Source organism: Danio rerio, chromosome 12 (genome assembly GCF_052040795.2).
Source record: "Danio rerio strain M-AB ecotype USA chromosome 12, GRCz13ab, whole genome shotgun sequence".
Lineage (NCBI taxonomy): Eukaryota > Metazoa > Chordata > Actinopteri > Cypriniformes > Danionidae > Danio > Danio rerio.
This window is the reverse complement of record NC_141032.1, coordinates 8,277,357-8,304,422: the sequence shown is the minus strand read 5'-3', so window position 1 is coordinate 8,304,422 and position 27,066 is coordinate 8,277,357. Positions and strand designations below refer to the sequence as shown.

Here is a 27,066-nt window from a genome sequence, read left to right as displayed (position 1 = left end):
CAAAAACTAAAATTAAATATGGTGAATTAAACTGCATACATGCTTAAGCCTGGTTTATACTTCTGCGTCAGGTGACCGGCGTAACCCACGGCGCATGCAACGCGTGTAGCTGTGCATTTATACTTCTGTGCGCTGTCTCTGTTGGTCTGCATTAACACTTCCGAAACGCTAGTTGGCAGTGAGGTGTAAATGTTCCTCTGTGTCGAGTTTCTTCGCTGCTGTTTTGCTGTTCCTGAACACTTCCGGAACGTACAAGTGGCTCAAACTGGCTCATTTTGAGGCAGGAACCGGTGAACGGGCAACAACTTTAACTATGAGGTAAACACAAAACAAAACTTTCCATCCGGAGCTCCTTCACGGGACTCCACACTTGTAAACAATCGCTCCATCAGGCTCGCACCATTCACGCGGCTCTCGGTCCCGCCCAGACTCGTCAGCACTACCAAGCCGACCAATCACAGAGCTTGCGCTATGCGCCGTTGCGACGTGTAGTTACATTTTTTGAGAGGTGAACATCAGCGACGCTGACGGCCACGGCGAAGGGCTATGCGTCAGCGCCGTAGCATACGCCGGCGTTTGACGCAGAAGTATAAATCAGCCTTTAGAATGAAATGTAAAAATCTAAGTTCACATACCCTGCCGTACAGGTGCAGTTCGCTGTCAGAATGCAGTTGTTTTGCTTGTTGATGATTACCCAGGCCTTGTTTCTCGTCTTCTTTCCTTGTCTTTGGCTAGGCAGAACCTCAGCTTTTAACACTACAAAGTTTTGAATCCAGTAATCATGGAACATTATTTCTTGCACATGATCATACAGAACAACATTGTAGGCATCCAAAGACTTGCAGGCCTTTAACTTCCCTCTTGTAAAAAGTTTTAATTTTTCACAGTTTTAATTAGATAGTTGTATATTTGGGGCTGGATACCATTTTGTCGTATCCAATATTCATTGAGAGGGTGCTATCGCAAATGCACTTGTCAGATGAATGCCGCTTACTTTTGCCAAATAACTGTGCTTATCACTTGGTGACAAGCTGTTATAATATGCTGAAGGCATTATGTAAATAATAAATATATAATATGTAATCAATAACTTATTTCTAATACAACAACAAACTCTGTAGCTCATAAGATGTCATTTCCTCGTTGTAAATGCTAGCGCTCCCGTTTTTTTTTCTGCAATCTCGATGCGCGCACATTCCGGATGGTATACAAACCGGTGATTTGCCTATAGACCTTACAATAGATGGTGGCCGCGTTGGCGTGTCGAAGCAATGAACCAAAATCAGACCATGCTTTCTATTATAATGTCCATGAGCCGTACGTCAAATGTATGGACACACACACACACACACCAGTCACTGAATCCAGCATATAGGGGTTCTCAACTGTCCACCACATTCTGTCTTTATTTTGTGTACTGTGTGTAGCTGTAGCTCAGGTAACTTCATTCTGTATTTAGCTTTTCGCTTGTACAGTGGCTCTGAACTGTCTGAACTGATTTTTATGACGGACGAAAATTTCATAAGCAGGGTGTCAATACAATTGACACTACGTGAGGTCGAATTTATTTTATTTGTTTATACACACAAAAATTTCGGATTCAGTGTGCAATAACCTTTACTCAGTTCTATTCTTTAACACAATGTAGTAAATTGTAACCCATTTCACCCATCATTCCATTCAATGTCCATTACCTCTTAATTAGGTTCATGTATACATCTATTATTTTTTTCAAAATGTCATGTTGTCCTTCAGTGCAATTTAAGGGCTTAATTAGGCAAATTAGGCAAATTAGTGTAATTAGGCAAGTCATTGTATAAACATGGTTTGTTCTGTAGACAATCAAAATAAATATTGCTTAAGGGGGCCAATAATATTGACCTTAAAAAGTTTTTAGTTTTTTTTTTATTCTAAACTTTTCTTTTTCTTAAATCTACAGAATGGAAACACTGCCTTAGCTATTGCCAGGCGCCTGGGTTACATCTCTGTGGTCGACACGCTCAAAGCAGTGACAGAGGAGACGCACACTACTGTGGTGAGGGAATTTGTGTCGTAACATGTTCTAATCATAATAGATACAGTTATTCTGCAGAATATTTTACAGCAGGTGTTACTGTGTTCTAGTACAGTATATTAATACAAATATTAAAATCAATGCTTTCAATTTGACAAAGAACAAAATAAACTCGCCGGCAAGTATTTCAGAAACTGCTGAAACTGGGATTTTCACACACAACCCTCTCTAGGGTTTACAGTGAAAATATCCAGTGAGCGGCAGTTCTTTCGGCGCAAATGCCTTGTTGATGCCAGAGGTCGGAGGTGAATGGCCAGACTGGATTGAACAATTACTCAAATAACCACTCGTTACAACTGAGGTATGGAGAAGAGCAACACACAACATATTGAACCTTGAAACGGATGGGCTACAGCAGCAGAAGACTTCACCAGGTGCCAGTCCTGTCAGCTAAGTACAGGAAACCAAAATTGGACAATAAAAGATTGGAAAAACATTGCCAGGTCTGATTTCTGCCACAACATTTGGATGGTAGATTTAGAATTTGGGGTCAACAACATAAAAACATGGGTCCATCCTGTCTTGTATCAACGGTTCAGGCTGGTGGAATGTGGTGGATCTGGGAGATTTGCAGCATGGATGTACAGCCGACAAATCTGCAGCAACTGCGTGATGCTCGCATGTCAATATGGACCAAAATCTCTAAGAAATATTTCCAGTTCCTTGTTGAATCTATGCCACAAAGGATTAAGGCAGTTCTGAAGGCGAAAGGCGTTCCAACTCTGTGCTTGGAAGGTGTACCTAATAAAGTGGCCTGTGAGATTATGCACTAACACTTTATTTTATTTCTTTGCAGACAGTGACTGAGAAACATAAAATGAATGTTCCGGAAACAATGAACGAGGTCTTGGACATGTCTGATGACGAAGGTAAACATGAAGGCTTTTCATACGTGGATGGTTTAATCCAGTGTTTCCCAACCCTGTTACTGGAGGCACACCAATAGAACATGTTTTAGGTGTCTCTCTTATCTGACCCATTAACTTCAGCTTTTGGAGTCCCTTCTTATGTTCCGATCAGTTGATTCAGGTTTGTTTGATTAATGTGTACTGTTGGTGTGGCTTTAGGAACATGGTTGGGAAAATGGTTTAATCATGTGAATTTCAGTTTATTTATGTGCATTTAAGTTCATTTTCATTCATTTATCTATCATTTCTAACCCTTTTTATTTAAATTACACAGTTCGTAGAGCCAATGTGCCTGAAATGCTCATTGAGGACTATATTTCAGATGTTGAAGAAGGTATCCCTCTTATTTTGTGTGCTTTGCACTTATAGCACCTGCTTTTTCCTTTCTTCCACATTTTCCAACTAACCCAATCTTCACATTCAGTCTTTTTGTGTGTGAGTGTGTCTGTTGAATATGGCTTTGTGCTCGTTGCTAGGCTACTCTTTATGAATATGAAATTCTTCAATATGCAAATCTCTGTTGGCGTGCATATATTAAGTCCGGGGTTTTGATATTTTAATAACAACTGAACATATAATTGCAATTTCATACTCTCTTTGCAAGTCCAGCCTCTATGAGAAGAAGGCTTTACTTCTGAAGTTTTGGCTGTTAGATCACTGGAAAGACATTTGTTTGGCTGGGTCCATTGGCTGGGTCCGTTTTGAAGTCAGAACCCACAGAACTTCAGTGTGAGCTAAATAGAGGTTGAATAGAAGTTTTCCAGTCACTCCCATGAATGACAATCTGGTGTATCCGTGTATTTGCGTACAGTAACATGTTGGTGTGAGTTTTATACTTAACAAATTTATTACAATAATTATATTTATTAAAAATAAAATTTAGAGACAGACAATATATATATATATATATATATATATATATATATATATATATATATATATATATATATATATATATATATATATATATACATGTGTGGAAACACTGAAGCGCTATGAATACTTTCTAGATGCACTATATATATATATATATATATATATATATATATATATATATATATTTTTTTTTTTTTTTTATTTATTTATTTATTCATATATATATATAGTGCATCTAGAAAGTACTCATAGCTCTTCAGTGTTTCCACATTTTTTTATGTTCATGTCTTATTCCAAAATGGATTAAATTAATTTATTTCCTCAAACTTCTACACACAATACCCTATAATGACAATGTGAAAAAAGATTTATTTAAGTTGCAAATTTAATAAAACTAAAAAACGTGAAAAGTCACATGTACATCAGTATTGACAGACTTTTGAGCTCAGGTACTATCTGTTTCCACTGATCATTCTTGAGATGTTTCAGCAGCTTAATTGGCGATCACCTGTTTTCAATTCAGTTGATTGGACATGATTTGATGCATACACCTGTCTATATAAGGGTTGACAGTGCATGTCAAAGCACAAACCAAGCATGAAGACAAAGGAATTGTCTGTAGACCTCCAAGACAGGATTGACTCCAGGCACAAGGCTGGGGAAGGTTACAGAAAAATTTCTGCTGCTCTTAAAGTTCCAATGAGCACAGTGGCCTCCATCATCCGTTAGTGGAAGATGTTTGGAACCACCAGGACTCTTCCTAGAGCTGGCCGGCCATCTAAGCTGAGTGATCAGGGGAGAATGGCCTTAGTCAGGGAGGTGATCTATAATCCAATGGTTACTCTGTCTGGACACTTATGTTTTATATGTGGTGAATATAGTTTTTGCATTTGTTGTTAACAGTGTGTAATTAATCCCTCAATGAACCACAGTGTGTGTACCTTGTATTTATTACATCGTGGGGACCAAATGCTCCCACAAATATTCTAATAAAAATTCTAAATTTTGACATTTTTATATCCCCATTACATAAATTAAATATTTAGAAAACGTAAAAATGGCTGATTGTTTACTGTGAGTCTAGGGATTAGGGTTAGGGTTGAGGTAGTGGAATAGTAAATACAGTTTGTAGTGCACACTATGAAAACCATTACATCTCTATAAAGTGAGCCATGTGCTCGCATGTGTGTGTCTGTGTGTGTGTGTGTCCGCTGTAGAGACTAGTATATGGCATTTAGTTCCTGTAAACTGATATTTCTGCATATTACTGGGGCAAAACTCACATAGCTTCTTATTTACGTATAGACCCTTTTCGCATTTCTGGGTTTCTCAGTGGCGATAGTTGTCATGATTGGGAAACTCAGAGCGCAGTGAATGGGAGAGTACAACAGATACGTTTTTTTACAATTCTATTTGCTGAAATAATAAAAGAAAAACTCCTCGCTGGTGTTATTAAGACTTTCAGAAGAGGGAAAAAAAAGTGAGATTGATCACGATAGCCAGAGGAGAGAATAACGTCTCTCAGCCCCATAGACGCTGCATTAGAAACACCTTGCATATAAGCGGTAATTAGTTTTTTTGTAATGTGATGCAAAGATGATTTAATGCATTCATAAATGCAAATAAATGTTCAGGCTTTTTTAAAAATCAAAATATGAAAAATTTTTATGGATTTAAGATTATGATGACCGTGTCATAACAGGCTTGTGATAAGGGTGTATTGTGCTTCTGTACCTTAAATAAACACACTTGAATACGCACTCAATATTTTTGCAATATTTTTGACACAACTCTTCTATAATACCTTTTTAGCCTTGTAGCTACAAAATTGATGAATTAATTCTGCTCACATCACCAATTGGCAGCAGAATGCAAACGTCTGTTTGGCATTAAACCTTTTGCCTTTGCTGACGCTCCTGGCTTTTTCCATCTGATTATCTCTGTCTCTCTTTGGCAGCATAGAAGAGCTGAGCTCTGTTTATCCAGGCGTGAGGTGCAGAGTTAATAACTCAGATCCTGGAAAAATAACTCTTGCCACCAGTACCTTACTTTTAAAGAATTTTAATCCTATTAATAATCAAAAGGGAGACACAGTGGCGCAGTAGGTAGTGCTGTCGCCTAACAGCAAGAAGGTCACTGGGTCGCTGGTTCAATCCTCGGCTCTGTTGGCGTTTCTGTGTGGAGTTTGCATGTCACAGTCCAAAGACATGCGGTACAGGTGAATTGGGTAGGCTAAATTGTCCGTAGTGTATGAGTGTGTGTGTGGATGTTTCCTAGAGATGGATTGTGGCTGAAAGGGCATCCGCTGCGTAAAAATGTGCTGGATAAGTTGGCGGTTCATTCTGCTGTGGCGACCCTGCATTAATAAAGGGACTAAGCCGACAAGAAATCAAAAGTTTCAGCTTACAAGTTTTGTAAGAATATTCTAAACAAACCAATAACAGTAATAGCTTTGGTTTTATTATATCAATTTGAGCCCCGGTCAGATTCTGGTAATACAGATGAAGCTTGTTAAGCTAATGCTTGGTAAACTAACTTTGTAATCAGGACCTGAGCATATTGCCCACAGTCATATTTTTTAATTTTCTCTCCCTAAGTACACAGCGTCTTCTTAACACGGTGACAACATAACAATTTACTTAAGCCTCGCTGTCTTTTTGCACACTTGTATGCCTATGGGGAAAGCTTTAAATCAATCTGTGATACAGACTCGAAACTAAACTGTTCAACATAGGCTCATTCTGAAAACGTAGCCCTATATACATTTCTGGAAATCACAAATAATGTAGCCAGAGGAATGTATGGCTGCATTTTTTTTTAATTAACACTACAGGCCGATATTATGCCGTTTCCTTTCATGCTTATAGCTAATCGCTGGTCAATTGGTGATTAAAAAACAATATCAGTTGGGTTTATGAAAGGAGGAGGGTGGGTCAGTCGATCAGTTAGTGGACAGCGGCCTCTGGTGGATTTATGTGAGAAGAGCAGGTGTGAATGGCACTCGCAAGAGATATTTGCGATGTCAAAAAGCTTACACAGCAGCTTCTGGCGGATTGTCGAAAACAGAAACGTAGCTTCTTGGACGTATATTGCACTGTCTAGGAATCTCTATAGTGGTACGTAATCTGAATAACCCTGGGTTGAAAATGTTAATAGTAGTTTACTGTACTTTGCAATCCACAGATGTTTTCTGCTTTTTACTCTTTCAAATATATTTTAAAAATATATCAATTACAGACTATTTGTTAAACTTTTCTAAAGTGGATGAAGCAAAGATCAAAGTTCATTCGTTTTCTTTTCAGCTTAGTCCCTTTATAAATCAGAAGTCGTCACAGCGGAATGAACCGCCAACTTTTCCAGCATATGATTTACGCAGCGGATGCCCTTCCAGCTGCAACCCATCACTGGGAAACACTCACACACTCTCATTCACACACACACATACACTACGGGCAATTTGGCTTTTTTAATTCACTTATACCGCACCAGAGAGACTGTCTATTTTGACGACTCATGCACAAAGTCCAAAGCGCAGGGCGCAAAAGCATTAAGGGCGTGTCTGAATCCACTGTTGGTATTTTAAGGATGGAAAAATCCACTTTGCGTCCTGGCGCATGGTCTAACAGGGTTGAGCTTATTCTCTTAATGAGTTATAGGTGTGTTTTGAGAATAAACCAATCAGAGTATCATCTCCCATTCTCTTTAAGAGTCAGTTGAGTCGCACCATGGTGCATTTGCTATTTACATGACAGATTTTGTAAGTGGAAAAACTGAGCGCTTCACTAGAGAGAAAACGGTTAAACAGAGCATCTACACTGCCAGAATAAGAGATGAGCCTCCTCATTCTTTACTTTCTCTTTCACTCTCGTGGTTAGGGAAACATGTTGAACGCACAGACATCCATTAGCCTACATTATTAATTTTGTTTGTTAAGCACAAAGATTTGTTTCAAAACTATTTCTGAATTCAGTTCTAATTTCCAGCAAACAAATAAATGAACAACAATAATGGAAAAAACTGAGTTATATCCTAATACACATGCTGTGCCCCATCTGGTCTAAAACCTGACAGGTGGGCAAATCTAAGCTTGTTTTTAATAAAACAAATATAAATATGCATGTAATAAATAATACTGCTAATAATGATAACATTATACAAAAGCAAATTGTCATGAATAAACTGAAAAAAAGCCCTCCGAGATGAAGAAGGCATGGAGGCGGTGGCAGGCACGTGCATGCATAGGGCCAACCTTGGATAGAAAGTGCCCTTTGAAAGTGATCTGAAGTGCCCCAGTGACACAACCCTATCACCCCCCCACCCCCCCACCCCCCTTGTACCTGCGACATCGCCACCACCGCCCAACCCCCAAAGCCCCCCCAAACCCCCGCCTCTTCAAAAAATTTTATCCTGCACATGCCACTTTGACAGTCTCTGCACGGGGCTGGGCGGTGGTTTTTATATATATATGTAAACTAGAAAATAATATTTTTTGCAATATTTTAATCCTTTAATTAATTTCAATTTTTAAGGCTATTTGCGTATTGCTGTACATCCTGTTAAGCAATGTTTAATGTTTACTGCTATTAAGCAATGTTTAAGCGAGGCGCTGGATTTTAGACCTCATCTCAGCTGGTCTATTGAACAGACTATTTTAGTTCCTCAAAATAGCAACGCACCAACAATGTGCCTTTACACGCCTTCTTTTTTTAGACCAGAACGCCTATGGGTGCAAATATGAGCGCAAATGCATTTGCTATTCAAACAGCGTGCTGCGAAACGTCAAAACAACTCTTGCACCGAGCTGAAACTAGCAAACAACAATTGAGTTGCGCCTTGCGCCGCATTGCGCTGGGTGTATGATAGGGCCCATAGTCTCTAAAGTTTTGATAGTATTATTTAATATTCCAATATTTGTTTTTTGTTTTTTTAATTATTTACAACCTTTCTGCTCCATCGTTAAAAAAAAAAAAAAAAAAGTACTCCAAATTAAAAAAAAATGCAAATGAAACATTCTATGTTAAGAGGGGAATGTATTGTCCCTTGACATAAGACCTCTTTCGGTCAATCCAATTTTATTTATAAAGCCTGAAATCTATGGAATTCTCTCCCAACAGAAATAATCACATGTACAAATTATAGGATGTTTTCACGCCTGACTAAGAGGTGTTTTTTGTCAAATCAAATTGGGGGAGAGGTTTTTGATTTGTCAGTTTAGTTTATATGCGAGTATGCCTGAATGTTTTAAACTGACTTTTTAATTAATTTGATATTATTATTTCAATTTTTACCTGTACAGGGACTGCAGCTGGAAAAAAACAATCCTGCTACAACCGGGCACAATGCATCTTTCCTCTTTGAGGTTAATGTAATCTTTGTGCATTGTCCCTGTTAAATAAATAAATTCATTCATTTATGTCTTTGGACTTGTGGGGGAAATGTCTGAAGGGAAAGGAGTTTTCACGTTTTACTGGAAACGGCTCTTCATATTTGGTGATGTACTATATCAATGCGTTCAGGCAAAAGATCCGAATCAAACTCGATTCATTTATTCGTCTCTGAGTTGACTAGAATCAATAGTTTTAATCACGGTGCACTTTCAGATTTAAGCCTCAGCTGGAAGTTTTCATTCACTTACAGCTATTACATTTTCACAAACCCATAACAGGGGCTCATTAAGTGAACATCCACTGTTGTTTACCACAGAAGATCTCAACATTTTGATATGATGTCAAAGAAAAAAAAAGGAGATCTGATGCATTACAAAAACTGATTATTTAATTTAATCCTGATCTTGAGGTATTTTAAACAGGATTTACAACATATTCGGTAATTCCTGCAAGTTCCTGCTATTTGAACTCATCCAGCTCATGAACGCTGTTCCCCCAGGGGCCATGGTCAGGTGGCAGCCGGCCTTTATTTTCCATCAATCTCCCTCCTTTTTTTTTTTTTGTTTCACTATTTGTTCTGCTGCCTGTGGAAGGGCTCTTTTGTTGTCTGTTGCATAGGCTCTGATTACAGGCGGCACCTCAACAGCACCAGCACAAATGACCATAGAAATACGCCCCCTTCCACTGCTATTGTGTCCCACCCCAGTCGGGGGGCTCCTGGGGCATGAGGAATGCCGCGATCCGATCGGGACACTCGCTCTGAAACCTCACTCCTGCGATGACCTCACAGGGATCAGACTCGCGCCAGAGTCTGAAGGTCTCTTTCTGAACGTCCTGTCAGAGAGCTGTGTGTGTTTTTGACCACAGAGGGAACATTTTAGGACATGTGGAAGTAATCGTGGCGTTTGGAGTTTACCAGATTGAGGAAGTGTGGAGTTAAAAAAGGGACAAAGAGGAGCTGTGGATGTTTGGTGTGAAGATGAAGGATGGATTTGGCCGCTCAGTGTAAGGGATCTTGTTTATCAGCTATTTCTGATTTGAAGTTACGTGAGTTGATCGTTTTAGAAGCGGGAAAGAAGCCAACGTGAGGGAAAGATGATATCTGTGTGTGTGTCTCCAAGAGAGAGAGAGAAAGTTTACTTACAAACCCGAACTCATGAGTTTAATGGAAACGTTTTGAAGATTTATAAAGATATGTTGTCTTTAAAAGTTTGTTTGAGTATTTATAATACATATGGTACTGTAATAAAGTCATTTGCCCATCTAGCTGGTGACCGACCACTTGGTAAAGTGTTTTAGCTGACTTGTTAACTTCAGTGTTCAGGGTGCTAGTTAATTTCAATGGTGTAAGAGGCAGCACAGATTTGGGTCTCTATAGGATATTTCACAATACAACTGTGTAAATATGAGTGCACTGTAAAAAATGCAGTGTTCCACACAGTTCTGTCAAGCTGTCCCAACACAAATCAAGTAAGTTAAGGTAATTGTTTACAAATTTAAGTGAATTGAACATAAAAGAATGAAGTTGTCCCCCCAAAAAACGTAAGAATTGTTTTGTTTCAACTCATTTTAAATAGAAAGTGGTTTTAACAAGCAGCAAAAATCGTTTTTTGAATGTGCGAGCATGTGTGTGTGTGTGTACGTGTGTGTGTTTGAAAGAGAGAAAGTTTTAGGGGTGTGGGTGATTTCGGGGGGAGGTGGTTGTCAGGGTGTTTGCGAGGAAGTGATGGGGGGGGGGGGGGTTGCTGTCAGAATGTTTCTTTTTTCTTACACTGTCTGTAAAAAATGCTCCACATAAGTTCTTTATATCCAAACTTTATGTCCAAACAAAAGTAAATCAATTTTGAAATTAAAGTGGATTGTACATAAAACAATTAAGTTGTCCCCCAAAAAACTCAAGAATTTAGTTGATTCAGCTCATTTTAAACGAGTAGTTTGAACAAGCTTGTGTGCTTTTGAGTTTAGCCTGCATTCATGGTGTAGATAAAATCTCCCAACTATGAGTTTATGTGAGCAGATTACATGAAAATCTTTTGTGAATTATTGTGAAACCAGAAGCTGATTCTGGGCCACTCAGAGTTTCTGCAGGTTTCATCAAGTCAATACTTTTAAAGACCTTTGTAAAAATCATTATGAAGGAAATTGTAGACTTATACAGGGCTAAACACTTTGGATTTTTTTTTTTTCGAATAGCCTGGTTGGACCAATGGAAAAGACACATATTTTGCCACATATTTAAAAGTACATGAACATTTAAACAAATGTTATTGTAAGTCAGTTAAATCATATTGGTAAATAGAGTTAATAAATAAAGCGTGTTAAAAGTTTTGTTGAGATGGATTGTTGGTGATTATATTGGTGTCAGCCTGATTGGGTAACTTTACATGGACATAGCAAAATTAAGAGCTATCTAAAATAATTTAGCCCAATTTAATAATTAAACCTACAGCACAATGTTTCAGTAAATTTATTTAATTTTAATATATTTATAATAATTATTAGCCCCCTTCTGAATTTTTTTCTTTTTTAATTTTTTTTTCCCAAATGATGTTTAACAGAGCAAGGAATTTTTCACAGTACTGTATGTCTGATAATATTTTTTTTTCTGGAGAAAGTCTTATATGTTTTATTTTGACTAGAATAAATGCAGTTTTTTTTTTAAAACCTAATTAAACTAGTTAAACCTTTAAATGTCATTTTAAGCTGTATAGAAGTGTCTTGAAAAATATCTAGTAAAATATTCTCTACTGTCATCATGGCAAAGATGAAATAAATCAGTTATTAGAAATGAGTTACTAAAACTATTGTTTAGAAATGTGCTGAAGAAATCTTGAGAAATCTGTTTAAATCTCTCCGTTAAACAGAAATTGAGGAATAAATAAACAGGGGGTTAAATAATCAGTAATCCTGAATTCAAATATAAACACACACATTAGTCATAATTTTTTCTTTATGTGATCATAGATGAAGCATATGCAGTAGTGGTCAGTTGTATTGTCCAAACGTTTGGATGAAATTTGTTTTATTGACCTTAAAAGTTCAATTAAAATAGATCATGAGAAGTACATTATATTTGAATAAATGTTGATAGGTAATAAGTTCAGTATATATATATATATATATATATATATATATATATATATATATATATATATATATATATATATATATATATATATATATATATATATATATATATATATATATATATATATATATATATATATATATATATATATATATATATATATATATATATATATATATTAATATTCTTAATATTCTATATTAATATATATTAATTTTCTACATTTATTCAACATGCAATTTTCTGTGAGATTTTCTTCTAGAATAGAAAATTAAAAGCCACATTTCATGATAAGCTATATATATATATATATATATATATATATATATATATATATATATATATAGTTTATATATTCATGATATAGCTTATCATGATATAGCTTATCTTGAAATGTGGCTTTTAATTTTCTATTCTAGAAGAAAATCTCACAGAAAATTGCATGTTGAATAAATATAAATTATCATAAATATGTTTCTGGTTCTTTTTGTCAAGCACATACCAAATTGTACACTTTACATGCACGACACATTTAAATCGCTTCAACATAACAAATTGTTTCAAGATTTTTCTAGACCATACATCACTTTTGCTCAATACTGTATAGCATTAGTAGTAGTAGTAGTAGTAGTAGTAGTAGTAGTAGTAGTAGGAATTTTATATTTATGACATTTACTGTAAAGTGTAAATTACAAGATCTTCTAATATGAGTCAGATGGCGATCATCATAACCTCAAAAATCAGAAAATCATAATTGGGTTTTTCTTTTCTTGCTTTTCCTCTCTTTTTGTTTCTCTGCTTTAGTGTGCTTTAACTGAGGACGTATGGTTTGCTTGAATCTACACTGCAGTAGTTTGTGAGAAATGCACATTCAGATGTGATTTACAGCCATCATAAGCATGTTGGAACATGCGGTCTTGATATTCTTTAAGTGCCTTGCTTACATTTCTGTACTTATAACAACACACCCTAAACAAAGACTGCATGTATCTGTGGCCGTCAAAGAGTTTGGGACGCGTGCCAGTGATTGTTGTGGGATTGGTCTGATCCAGCTATTCATTTCTAACGCCAACACATTCTTATTTCTCATAATTCTTTAGTGCAAAACAGAAATGGAAAAAGGGATTGTAATAGCATTTGTGTTGCTTTAAAGGGGACCTATCATGTCCCTTTTTATTTTACAGTAAAATAAGTTTCTTGTGTCCCTAGAGTGTGAAGTTTGAGCTCAAAATAACCCACAAATAATGTTTTGTAACTCTTTTAAACTGCTCCTTGTAGCCTTTGATCCAAATTGTGCCATTTTGATGACTGTCGCTTTAAATTCAAATGAGATTGTGCTCCCAACCCTCTTTTCAAAAGGGGTGGAGCTAAAATTGCGTACGTGTCAGAATAGTGGCAGATTCAAAACTGATGGCGGACAGCTGCTTCTCACTCAGGGCTGTTTATGCTGAGGAGGGATAGATCATCACTAATGTGCAGGGCTTTTCCCTTCTGATAACATGTACAAAGCGAGAATGTCAATTAAAGTGTTTCTACAGACAAAGTGTGATTATAAAATATGAAATTAATCATTAGAAGCTGGTTATATTCACAGACTGTTACCAAACAACTGTGTTTAAACGCTTTTATAAAAGTGATTTTTGCATAATAAGTCCTTTTTAAATAGCCTCTTTCTCTTTGAAGGGTTTAGTAATGGTGTGTTTTTCTGCTAGGTGAGGATGCGATGACCGGAGACACAGACAAATATCTGGGGCCGCAGGATCTGCGTGAGCTCGGAGACGACTCTCTGCCTCAGGAAGGATATGTTGGATTTAGTGTTGGAGCCCGAACGGCCAGGTAACATCAACTTAGCATATAGAGAAAGTGTTGCCTTCATATAAACTGTTTATTTTCATGTAGAATCTATAGCAGTTCACCAGGAGCTTACTGTAAATCAGTTACATCAAAAATACTATATTTACATTTACAGCACCATTTAACTTACTAAACTTAAAAGTCGTAACATTTAAATGGGGGCTCGTCCGGGATTTGAACCCAGGACCTCTTGTACCTAATACCTTCTTTTTACGGCGTTTCAAAGATAGTCGCCGAGTGAATTGACTTGCCATAAAGGGACTTTGGTATTACTCCATAAAATACCCATCGAATCAGAATGTCCATGATTGACCATATAGGGTTCGTGTCATGAATATTAATGAGCTCTGGCTCTTACAAACACACATATACACACAAAGCAAGATGCACGAATGCTAAACACGGACAAATTTAAACCCATCAGAGTAACGTTATTCAGTTTTGCTCATCAGATCTGTTGTGAATAAAGGTTAAATTACAGTTAAACTTGACAAAGGGGAGGGATAGATATTTTGAAGCTATAGTCGAAGAAAACACAGTCAGGACTTAATATCATCTGCAGATGACAGTTGAGCTAAGTGATTTGACACGATTCAGACACATCAAATTTCACAATAAACACGATAAATTAACAAAAGATGCAATTAAACCAGCCTGATCTCATGAGAAAATGTACGTATTTTACGTTTTGCCAGTTTAGTGGCAAAATCGTACAAATTCGTACGAGTTCAGTCGTACGAAATTGTACGATTTTAAAAAGGATGCGTGGCACCTAACCCCACTCCTAAACGCAACCGTCATTGGGGGATGAGCAAATCATACTAAATTGTACGAATTAGATTGTGCGAATTCATATGAATTAGCCACTAAATCAAAAGGTTAAGAATTGTTGTGAGATTTTGTTGAATTAAACATACCTTATGTCTCTTCGGAATGGAGATGAATTATTGTATAATTTGTAAATCTTGCATTTTGCATCCTGAGGCGAGTTTGAAGCATGTATTGTGCTTTTGTTGCACAGTAAACAATTTGGGGCTCGCATTTTCGAAATAAAAGTCCCTCATGCATAGTAAGTGAAATATACGTTTTCAATAACTAAGGGAGGAAAATTGTCATTGTTGTCTCACTAGAAATTGTTTAGCTTATCAAACGCATAAGTTTTCTCTTGATGACGTCAGCTGCTCGTCAGCTACGGTGTCGTGAAAAATCGAGTCCCCTCATCAGAATTGGGTCCGCCTATTGGACCCTGATTGATCCTATTGTTTCACTGGAGTTGTAATAGGTATAGTCTGTAGCATCTGTTTATTAACTCCAGTATTACAACTATTAATTCTGTAAAATCACGATATAATTTATATCATGTAACAAGCTTAATAATGACCATTTCATTTCACAATTATAAAGACATTTCTAAGCGTTATATAGACCCTTTCATATACTAATATATAATTAAAGGCATGGGTTAGGAAATTGAGCGCTTATATTTCATATTGTTCAGTTAGCCCAGTTAGCCTATGTGCTAGCATATTCATATATCTACCCTTAGCCTCCTAGCTACAACAAGCTAACGCTGCTCAGATCAGCCACACAACAAGGTATCACAATAATAGCTTTTGATCAGGTATTCACCTTAGATGACCCCTTGGTGTCCTAAGCGGACTCGTTTCCAGGAGAGACTCGATTATTAACCACACCGGATGAAAGACCTAAAGTAGGAGTACATGCAAATGATGAGGGCGTGGCCCGTTAGTCTCATCACAGTTTGTTTTGTCTTCTGACTGGCCTGTTGGGGTTTTACACATGTGGAAACAGTGGTGTCTGAGGCTAACGTTATGCCCATTTCCATTTACTTATATATAATTACTCTGCTATGCCTTGCTATACCCAGATTTTCATTTTAGGGCACCTTTAATATGTCTCATCTAAATAAACTGGTGTGATGGTGAATCCAGATCATTCATGGCTCCAGCACGCAACTGTCTTATCTAAAGGCTGTAGATTGTGTGTTTTGTCCGCCTGCTGTCATCTTTTGATTCAATAGCATGCGCTGTTGAGTGAGGAGCGCGAAGCTAATGTTTAACCTACATCTAAGTCGCTTCAGGGGATTTTCCCACCAACAAACAAGTTTGACAGCGCTCAATGATTGAAAAGACTCAGACTACACGCTAGCCTCATAACAGGAAATTAAACTCAGGTTCAATAACAGCCCTGAGCATTTGACACGTTTTAGTGAACGACTCGAGGTTGTGAAAGTAAGTTTTTATGTTATTAATTTTTAAAGTGTTCATGTGTTTTGGTTAATAACACATATAGTATAATCATAACATATATATATATATATATATATATATATATATATATATATATATATATATATATATTATTATTATTTTTTTATTTAATTTTATTTAATTTTATTTTTTAAAGCTAAGTATCACCCATTTATTCATCATTCATTATTGTGTTTTATTATTTAAGTTTTTATTACTATAATTGTTTTGATCACTCTTTTTTTTTGATGGTCCGTTTGTTGAATTTAAGTTACATATAAATAATTCTCATATAAGAATTTATTTTATTTATATTTATATTTATTTATTTCATATAAACAAATAAAGCCAAATAATTCTCCTTAGAATATAAGTAGACTGTTAGGTTGGGGTTAGGGTTAGAGTTTGACATGTACAACATATTAAGTACAACAATATGTAACACATATTAAGCAGACAGTCTACTAATACTCAAATGGATCATCAAAATAACGTGTTACCATTGTTTTTATTAGTATAAGTTGCCATAAGTGCTTTTTTAGTACCATTAAGTAACTATTTTAGTTTTTAATACCCTGATCTTTTTTGGTTTTATGTTTAAAAATAAAGTTAATTAATATATTTACTAGCATAAATTTATTTATTGTAGATTTTAGTGTCTTATTTTTTTTCAAATAATTGAATATTATTTTATGCATCATATAATTGGCTATTTTGGCTAAGTTGTTATTGTTATTCATAATAAGAAAGTTTGCCTAAATAATATTTATTAATACATTTTTGGGTAGTTTGTTTTTGCTTTATCATTATTATTATTGCTATTAGTGCTATTTTTGAATCATTAAATAGCTGTTTTCATTTTAATAGCTTGCTTTATCTTAGTTTTTTATTTAAAAACAAAGTGAATTCATATATTTACAGCACTACCATTAAAACAATTTATTGTAGATTTTATTTTATTTTAAAACTATCAGCCTTAATGCCACTCATTTATTTATTGTTGTATTGCATTTTTATTTTAAAGAGTCGTCATTTTATTATTATAATTGTGTTTATTAGTATTAGTTACCATAAGTACTATTTTAGTATCAATAACTGTTTTAGTTTGAAGCTTGATCTGTTTTCATTTTTAAAAACAAGGTGAATGAATATTTTTACTAGCATAAAACTATTTTTTGTAGATTTATTATTTTAATTTTAAAGCGATAAGCCTAAATATCACCTATTTATTCATTCGTTTAGTAGTTTATTCATATATTTTTGATATTATTATCTGTGTTATTTTAGTAATCAAGTAACTATTTATTTACTATACTAATAATATTAATAATAATATTATTAAAACAAACTACCCACACATGTATTATTTAAGCAAATAGTTTTCTTTTTATGGATAATAAACTGTAAATAGTCAACTATATGATGCATAAAATAATACTCAATTATTAAAAACAAATTAAAAGACTAAAATCTACAAAAAACAGTTTTATTGCTAGTAAATATATTAACGTTTACTAGCTTAAATGTGTTACTATTTTTAAATTAAAAACCGAAATAAAGAAAGCTATTAAAATGAAAATAATTACTTAATGATTATACATAGCACTTATAGTAATAATAATAATAATAATAATAAAAAGTATATTTATTTACTATATCAAGTAACTATTTACTTGAGAAATAGTACTTTGCAATTACAAATGAATTATTGAGTTTATGGTACAGAAGCTGTATTTTGGCCAAAGTGTACAAAAATATACCAAGACTATCGGCATGAATAAACTTTAGAATAATTAAAGTTCTTCAGAATATTCTGATGGAAAGGTTTAGAAAGTGCTGCTCTGAAATAAAGCAGCATCTCCTTGATCATTTTAGGGATGTTTCCATATTTGCTTGGTGCATATGTATACCTAATAACTTCTTCAGTGTTTGTTTAGGATATTGAAATACTTTATATTTTAGGGAAAAGTTTTAGATAGTACAGTACAGCCGAAGACAGGAAACATGCTTCATTCAGCCTCTGCATTTCTGATTTGTTGCCTTTCAATTTCCTCTGTTCTTCTTCCATTATAAACCCTCACCATAGTCCTAAAATCAGGTAAGAGGGCATGATGTTTCCACCTTCCCTCCCTCATCCCGAATCATTCAGAGACCATGAAGCGTTGTTGTGTTACCGTGCTTTGTGCGTTGTTTTTTATTTGATGAGGAAAAACACATTCTTGCTGTGTGTAGACTATGGTTTCATTTCAGTTTGAGATTTGTGTTGACAGTTTGGTGTATTGTGCGCAATTTTTTTTTTTTTTTCAGGTTGTTGTTAAACATTTCTGTCTTAAGTCCAATTCTGAATAATTTCTCAATGTAGCTTCCAGGGATGCTTGAAAAGCCTTGTCGGCGAAATTTCAGCCATTTAAATCAGCAAACAGAACCACAAACAAACAAATAAACTGATTCTGGCAGTGAGACGGTAAAGCGAGAAGTCTGAGAACTGCTGTAGGCATCATATTGATTTCTGATGTACCAACAATCTGTGTAAGCTCAGTCTGCGATAATGCGAACAGAAATTAATTCTAAAGTTAAGAAAGATCTAGATCTTTAGCACAGTTTTAAATAAATCTGTATAATTGTTGATTGGCTAGTTATGCACCATTGATTTCCATTTAAGGGTTTTTGCTAGGCCTACTTGGAATCTGTGTTTAAATCTATACAGGCTTGTTAGGAAAAAGTGCCCAGGGTGTGTGCACTGAAAAAAAGTGTTGCATGCAGAACTGTTGCAAACAATTTATTTGTGTTAAATTTAAACAAACAAATTCAATTTAATAATGTTCAACTTAATTTGTTTGTTTAAATTCAACACAAATAAATTGTTTACAACCACTTAACGTAAAAAAAAAGAGTAAATCCAAAGAATCATCTTTAAATAATTTTTTTCAGTGTGGGCCAGTCGATATCAAGCTGATATATTGTGCACAGCGACAAGCAAGCAGCCTTCTCTCAAAGACACATGCAAAAAGGACATTAAGATACGCAGTAATCTTATGTATTAGTTATGTATTTGAGATTGTCAATAATGTAAATATCACCCTCTAGTAGATTTTTGAAATCAAAAACTGCAAAAAGACAGTCCCTGATGCATACAGCGGGTAAAGTAAGTATTGAATACCACCATTTTTCTCAGAAAACATATTTCTAAAGGTGCTAGTTACTTGAAATTTTCACCGGATGCTTGTAACAACCAGCAAATCCATATAAGATTTGCAAAGAAAACAAATCTGGTTAGTTTACAAATTATGCATAACAAATTAAATAACACAGGGAAAAAGTATTGAACACATGAAGAGAGCTGTAAAAAGTCAGTGAAAGCCCAGACAGCAGCTGAAATGTCTTAGTAGTTTTTTAGCAACCCACTGCCCTTCGTCATTGTAAATAAATATCAGCTGCTTCAGTCCAACATCTACATTACCAGGATGATAAAGATGAATCCAAGGTGGACATTTCAGCAAGACAATGATCCAAAACACAGACAAGGAAACTCTCAAATGCTTTCAGAGAAGGAAAATCAAGCTGTAGAATGGCCCAGTCAATCACCTGACTTGAATCCAATTGAAAATACGAAATAAAGATCAGATTTAATAGACGAGACCCACAGAACCATCAAGATGTTTACACCCTATTAAAAAAACTCACACCTGAGCAATTCATATGACTTCATTCTCCATATGAGGCGTCTTTAGGTTGACACCACTGAAACAGCCTTTTATATAAGGTATTAAATGTGTCTGTAGTTTAGTACTTTCTCCTTGTGTCATTCCATTGTTATTACACAGAAGAAATTTTTGTCTTGTTTATTTTTATGTTTTGTTTGGGTTTTTGCCAAAATCTGGTTCAATTCCATGTCAACAGCTCCTTTAGAAATATTATTTCGAGGAAAAACATGACGTCATCAATACTTATTTTCCCCGCTGGATTTCTTGGTTCTCAAAAATATATCCCTGGGTACATAAATCCAGTGAGTTTGGGTTGTTTTAAATGCATCAAAAATTTGAATTATTTAAAACTTAAAATAAAGAAAGCATCATGATTATTGTCACCTATTATAATATATTATCTACTATTACTATCATAATAACTATCAACTATCATTCTATTCAACTATACGCAACTATCAAGTCTTCTGGCCTCGATTTTGCGTTCATTTATTCGATTTTACATTAGGCAAGTCTTGCTTTAATAATGCATTATTATGTAGCTACATTAGGACTGTTCAATAAACATTTTAAAATGTCCTCATTGCGTAGCTTTTAAAAATTGTACATAGTTTGTGTCTTATTGATTCAGTTAATACAAATATTCATTCTGAATTGATCCATATTCTCAAGTTTTTCGCTCGACGTCTAAACCATCACACGGCTACAGATGTCTCTCATCATCCATGTTTATTGGCTATTGTGCATCAAGTTCCCTGGAAGTTGCATGCAATAATGAGTGTTTTTGTTTTGTGTGTTTGTGTGTGTGTGTGTGTTTTGTGTGTACTTCACTGTCACTCCCCCGCCCTCCTGCACTGTATGGTATTAATGTAAATGCCAACAGCCTGCGCTCCTTCAGTTCGGATAGGTCCAACACTCTCAACCGGAGCTCCTTCGCCCGCGACAGCATGATGATCGAAGAGATCCTGGCGCCCACCAAGGACACGGTATGCCATTATATCATGTCGAGCATTTAAAAGCTTTAATGTGCTTCAATTTAGTTCAGCAGATTTGAAAATACAAATACACTTCATTGAACATGGACACATAGACATCACTTATATACACTACATAACTGCAAGTTAACTGCTTATATATATATATATTAACTGTAACTGTTAAAAGCTATTAGTTACTAGTTAATTAGTTCAAGTTATTAAAGTTATGGTAAATAATAATCTTTTTTTTTTGTAAATATGGTAATTGTTTAGTGGTGTTATTTGTATGCAAAGCATTGTGGTATTACTTTATGATATCACTGTTGTATTAAAATCATTAAAGCAAATTTTGACTTAAAAAAATGGACTTTCGTTCCAATTATTAGTCTATATTATTAGTATGATAATATTATGTTTTTCAAAAAAGTGTCTTGATGTAGGCTCTTGGTAGACTTTTATTTAAGTAACATCATCTGCTTTTCAATGTACTTTGGGGTGTTGAATAATGCAAATAGTGCACGTTCAGTACAATTAAGCACTTTTACTTTTCATACAGGTTAACTTAGGTGTTTGATGAAAGGGAATCACAGTTCGGTATGCAAATAATGAGTTGTTTATGAACTTATTATACTTAAAGAACCCCCCAATATACAGTGGGTAAGGAAAGTTTTCAGACCCCCTTCAATTTTTCACTCTTTATTATATTGCAGCCATTTGCTAAAATCATTTAACCCAGTGGTTCTCAAACTTTTTTCATCAAGTACCACCCCAGAAAAAAATTGTCTCTCCAAGTACCACCTTAATGAGCAGCATTGAAATACAGTAGCGTAGTAAGCCCAGCAAAGCAGCTACAGCTCTGCACAGTTCTAAAACATGGCAGATTAATTTCTATTATTAAGAATATTTATTGCTGTCAGCCATTTAAAACATTATGAATAGTCTGAACGTTAACACTGTACTGTGCTTATATGTAAAAAAACAAACAAACAAAAAACTAAAAATGTCAACATTTAAATAAAATATATATATTATATTTCATATTCATATATAAATCATTTTTAATAAATTTAGAAATTTATATAGCATGTACATATGACACATTTGATATCTCCGCGTGCCACTAGTGGTACACATACCATAGTTTAAGAACCACTGATTTAACCAGTTAAACTCTCCATGACATCATCGAATTTCGCTTTAAGATTTAAAGGACTAGCATTGCACCAGACCCCCGTAAGTGGTTTTGTTTGAAAGTGTAGAATCTATATTTTATGCACATATGCATCACATTGTACATCCTACTGTACAAAAGTTATTTACACTTAAATACACAGTATTTTGGATACCCGAGCTGGGTATTGAACATTGGTTTATTTTCATATTTTTCATATGGTTCATATATGACACCTGTACAAGTTGAAATGAAAGCTCTTGCCTGTGCTCATACAGTTCTAGCATTCTTTTTACTGAATTATATTCACATATCAAACAGTTGCCGAATGAATTGCGGTGTTTCCATGGCGCAGAAGTGAAAACAATATATTTATGATCAATGAGCAGCCCCAGATAGCACAGACAGCTGTCATCTCTTATCTTATGCTGTGCGCTTCAGGGCCATTCTCCTCTGTTTTTGAGGTGATGTGCATAATTAATCCTTTTATATGTCTGATGTGGTCCAAACACAGTGAATTAAATTTGATCAAACAAAAGAATAGTGAAATATGAAAACAGTGATCAATCCCTGCGGCTTGTATAGCACCTCTCATCAGTTGGAATACAATAACACTTGCATAGATTATGGTAGAGACGTTTTTCTTTTTTGCTATGATTACAGACATGTGCAGGAACCACTAAAATTAATTACAGCACCCTAGACCACACAGAACCTAAAAGGTACAAATTTGAGTTTATAAAAAAGAAAAATACCAGAAGCGCCTCTTTTTTCAGGTGTTTATTATGACACAGTCAACATATACAGACATTTTAAACACTTTCAATAGTGTTTTATAAAAATTTTAAAGGTGTTTCTTTAAAATTATACCAAATTTTTGCATTTACACCTCTGCATGTGGATTTGGGAAGCTTTTAAATTTGGGTAGGCAAAATCCAGGTGGAAATCCCAAAATAGCAGAAGAGTTTAAAGAATTGTTTGTCTCAATAATGTACACGCAGCACCACATATTGACCGAAAAACACAGAATTGTTGGCATTTCTATGGATTTATTAATAAAGAAAAACTGAAATATCACATGGTCCTAAGTATTCAGACCCTTTGCTGTGACACTGATCTATTTCACTCATGTGCTGACCATTTCTTCTGATCATCCTTAAGATGGTTCTGCATCTTTATTTGAGTCTGGCTGTGTTTTATTATAATGATTGGACTTGATTAGGAAAGCCACACACCTGTCTATACAAGACCTTACAGCTCACAATGCATGTCAGAGCAAATGAGAATCAAAAGGTCAAAGGAACTGCCTGAAGAGCTCAGAGACAGAATTTTGGCAAGGTGCAGATACATTTCCGTACCCACTGTATATATAATCTACTGTTAGTCACCCTTAGGCCATCCAAATGTACATGAGTTGTTTCATAATTAGAACATGTGAGAAGAAAATTATTTTAAAAAAGAAGCATATTATATGGAAGAAAATTATATATGTATATGTCCGTTTGTTTTTTGGACTCTCTGTGTACCAGTAGTCATTGACTTACATATTGACTTGTATATTTATAAATAACCAAAGTTCACAGTTTAAGGTAAAAAGAAGAGAGAAAAAAACTAAATTTAGCCTGGTGGATAGTGGTATGTAAATAAACAGATAATACAATTTTTTTGTATTCCTTTATGCATGTAAATATGCATATAAAAAAAGAAAACTCAGCACAGAAATTATTCAGAACTCTGATGTTATTATGATGTAGTCAAATATACAACTGTAAGGTGATGAGGAAGCCTTTCTGTCTGTCACTGCTCATTTGGAGTCATTCAGGATCTGTCTTTTCTCTTCAAATGCTTCAGGGGGTCTGTAGAGACATGCCCACCCTTGTTGACTCTCATTATAAGGTATAAAATGCATTCTGCATTGATTCTTAAGGGGCGGTCGCACTACACTTTCATTGCATTGACCTCCGTTCATATGCATGCGAATGAGGGAGACATGAATCTGTATTACATGAAGATCAGCCTCAATGTCTTAGCTGAATTAAAGGAATGCCGGTATAGCATGTTTGCGGTAGATTACGACAGCCTGATCTCACGAGAAAACGTAGGTATTTTACGTTTTGTCAGTTAAGTTGCTAATTCGTATGACTGAACTCGATTTTGCTGTTTTAAAAAGGAGGTGTGGCACCAAACCCCACCTCTAAAATCAACCATCATCGAGTGATGAGCAAATCGTACAAAATTGTACGAATAAGATCATTTGAATAAATACGAATTAGCCACTAAATCAAAACGTTACGAATTACCGTGAGATTGCGTTATTTTCATGTTGAATTATGATTTTTATGGACTTTATGTAGATATTTGGGAAGTCTAGTGTGGCCGCAGCTTTAACCCACAACCCAATGCAGGCAAACATCAGCTTTGCTCCACAACATGCGTTTGCTGTGGTTTCATTTTTAAATCTTCAGGAAGGTTCAAACTGGGTTTCTTTTCTATTTTGGTTAAAGTTTTATAGCTGTTTAAATCCTAGCTTTTCACATTGTTTTGGCTTCTCCTGCATGTTGTTTTGTTGATTGCGATTGTCATCTTCAACCACAAGACGAGGTGATAATTGTGTGGTTGAGCTGTAAATTGCAGAGAGCAGCATCTCAGTCTCATACAATATGAGAGTTTATTTGAAAGCACGGGCCATTTACTGTGGTTCACCACAGAACCGCAGTGAATGGAAATTTGAATGGTTTGTTCACAAGCTTGTTTTGTGTTTTAGCACCTGGCCTTAGCGAAAGATTACAACACGGACTCAATGAGACGTTACAGCTGGACGCCAGATACTATGGACAATGTGAACCTGGTCTCCAGTCCTGTCCATTCAGGGTAAGGCCACTTTCGCCATGACTATTCGTATACTACAGAATTAGGGATCTGAACAACCAACAACACTAATTCTGAAAGTATTCTTGATAGGGCTGCACATTATATCGGTTCTTGAGCATCAATATCGCAATGTGCGAATCTGCAATAGCAGGGTCTGAAATGTTTAGTTGTGATTATAATAACCAGGAACGTGATTTGTGGGATCATCGCAAAGTTTAACCCTAATAATAAGAGTGAAAGATTTACACTTAGATGTTTTTAAGAACTGTGATCAAGATATCAAGCGAATTTAAACAAAGAAATTCTAAAGTTCTTGAAAGTAAAGCCGGCAGCTAGCTCTCTGCAACTCTCACATAGTCGCCCACTGAAGCTAAGCAGGGCTGCGCCCGGTCAGTACCTGGATGGGAGACCACATGGGAAAGCTAGGGTGCTGCCGGAAGTGGTGTTACTGAGGTCAGCAGGGGGCGCTCGACCCGTGGACTGTGTGGGTCCTAATGCCCCAGTATAGTGACGGGACTCTATACTGCTCAGTGAGCGCCGTCTTTCGGATGAGATATTAAACCGAGGTCCTGACTCTCTGTGGTCGTTAAAAATCCCAGAATGTCCTTCGAAAAAGAGTAGGGGTTTAACCCCGGCATCCTGGCCAAACCTGCCCACTGGCCTCTGTCCATCATGGCCTCCTAACCCTCCCCATGTCATAATTGGCTTCATCAATCTGTCTCCTCTCCACCAATCAGCTGGTCACTGGTGGTGAATGAGGAGATCCCCCCTATTGTTTGTAAAGCGCTTTGAGTGCCCAGAAAAGTGCTATATAAATGTAAGGAATTATTATTATTATTATTAAAGTTTATAGACTTAACAAAGATTTGTTGTATTTAATTATTTACACAATATAGATAATACAGTGTTTTTTTACATTTGATTCATATTGAATTCACATTCTTAATTGCTGTTAGGCTCCACAGAAAACCATAAAATAGCCATAAAACCATTAAAAAAATTTCTTCTATTATTTTCATCTGTGTTTGAGGCCAGCTAGTAAAGTGCTATGCAGGTAAACCTCACTCCTCTGACCTTAAAAGCTGCTCCTGCGACAGACGCTAGGGGCCATGGTCTTTAGCCTTCTTGTTCGAGCAACCAACTCCCATGCAAAGAATCGCCAGTTGCATTTCCGCTCAGACCGGGTTAGGGGCAGTAGGACCGGTGAGTTTTACATTGGGGCTCTTCCGGGATTGGAGTGAGGTTTAGGGGGGTTATTGTAATGGAGGCCAGCTAGCAAAGTGCTATGTAGGTAAATCCTACTCCTCTGACTTCAAACGGTTCTCTGGCAACAGACGCTAGAGGCCATGGTCTTTAGCCTCCTTGTTTGAGCAGATGACTCCCATGCACAGAATCGCCGGTTCTATCCCAGCTCAGACCGTGTTGGGTGCAGTAGAAATGGTGGGTTATACGTGGGGCCTCGTCCGGGAGGGGAGTGAGGTTTAGGGGGGTGAGTGTAGCAGAGGCCAGCTAGCTAAGTGCTATGCAGGTAAACCTCACCTCTCTAGCAACAGACGCTAGAGACCATGGTCTTTAGCCTTTTTGTTAGAGCAACTGACTCCTATGCAAAGAATTAGCGGTTGGATCCCAGCTCTGACCAGATTGGGTGCAGTAGAAACTGTGGGTTACACATGGGAGCTCGTCCGGGATGGGAGTGAGGTTTAGGGGGTTGAGTGTAACGGGGCCCAGCGAGTGAAGTGCTATGCAGGTAAACCTAACTCCTCTGACCTCAAAAGGTGCTCTAGCAACAGACGCTAGGGTCCATGGTCTTCAATCTCCTTGTTAAAGTAACCGACTTCAATGCAAAGAATCACCGGTCGATCCCACCCAGACCAGATTGGGTTACA

General features: G+C 36.0%; 1 protein-coding gene across 52 annotated transcripts in view; it reads left to right on the top strand.

The window, feature by feature from the left end:
- Positions 1-27,066, top strand: part of ank3b (ankyrin 3b) — a 339,224-nt gene that overhangs the window by 264,438 nt on the left and 47,720 nt on the right. For 43 of the 52 annotated variants that reach the window (XM_087274498.1, XM_087274506.1, XM_087274503.1 and 40 more), the window contains 6 exons: positions 1,940-2,035; positions 2,871-2,943; positions 3,257-3,316; positions 14,046-14,169; positions 21,045-21,147; positions 25,074-25,180. In XM_087274498.1, the coding sequence (XP_087130624.1) occupies positions 1,940-2,035; positions 2,871-2,943; positions 3,257-3,316; positions 14,046-14,169; positions 21,045-21,147; positions 25,074-25,180 (563 nt within the window). 52 annotated transcript variants of the gene reach the window in all.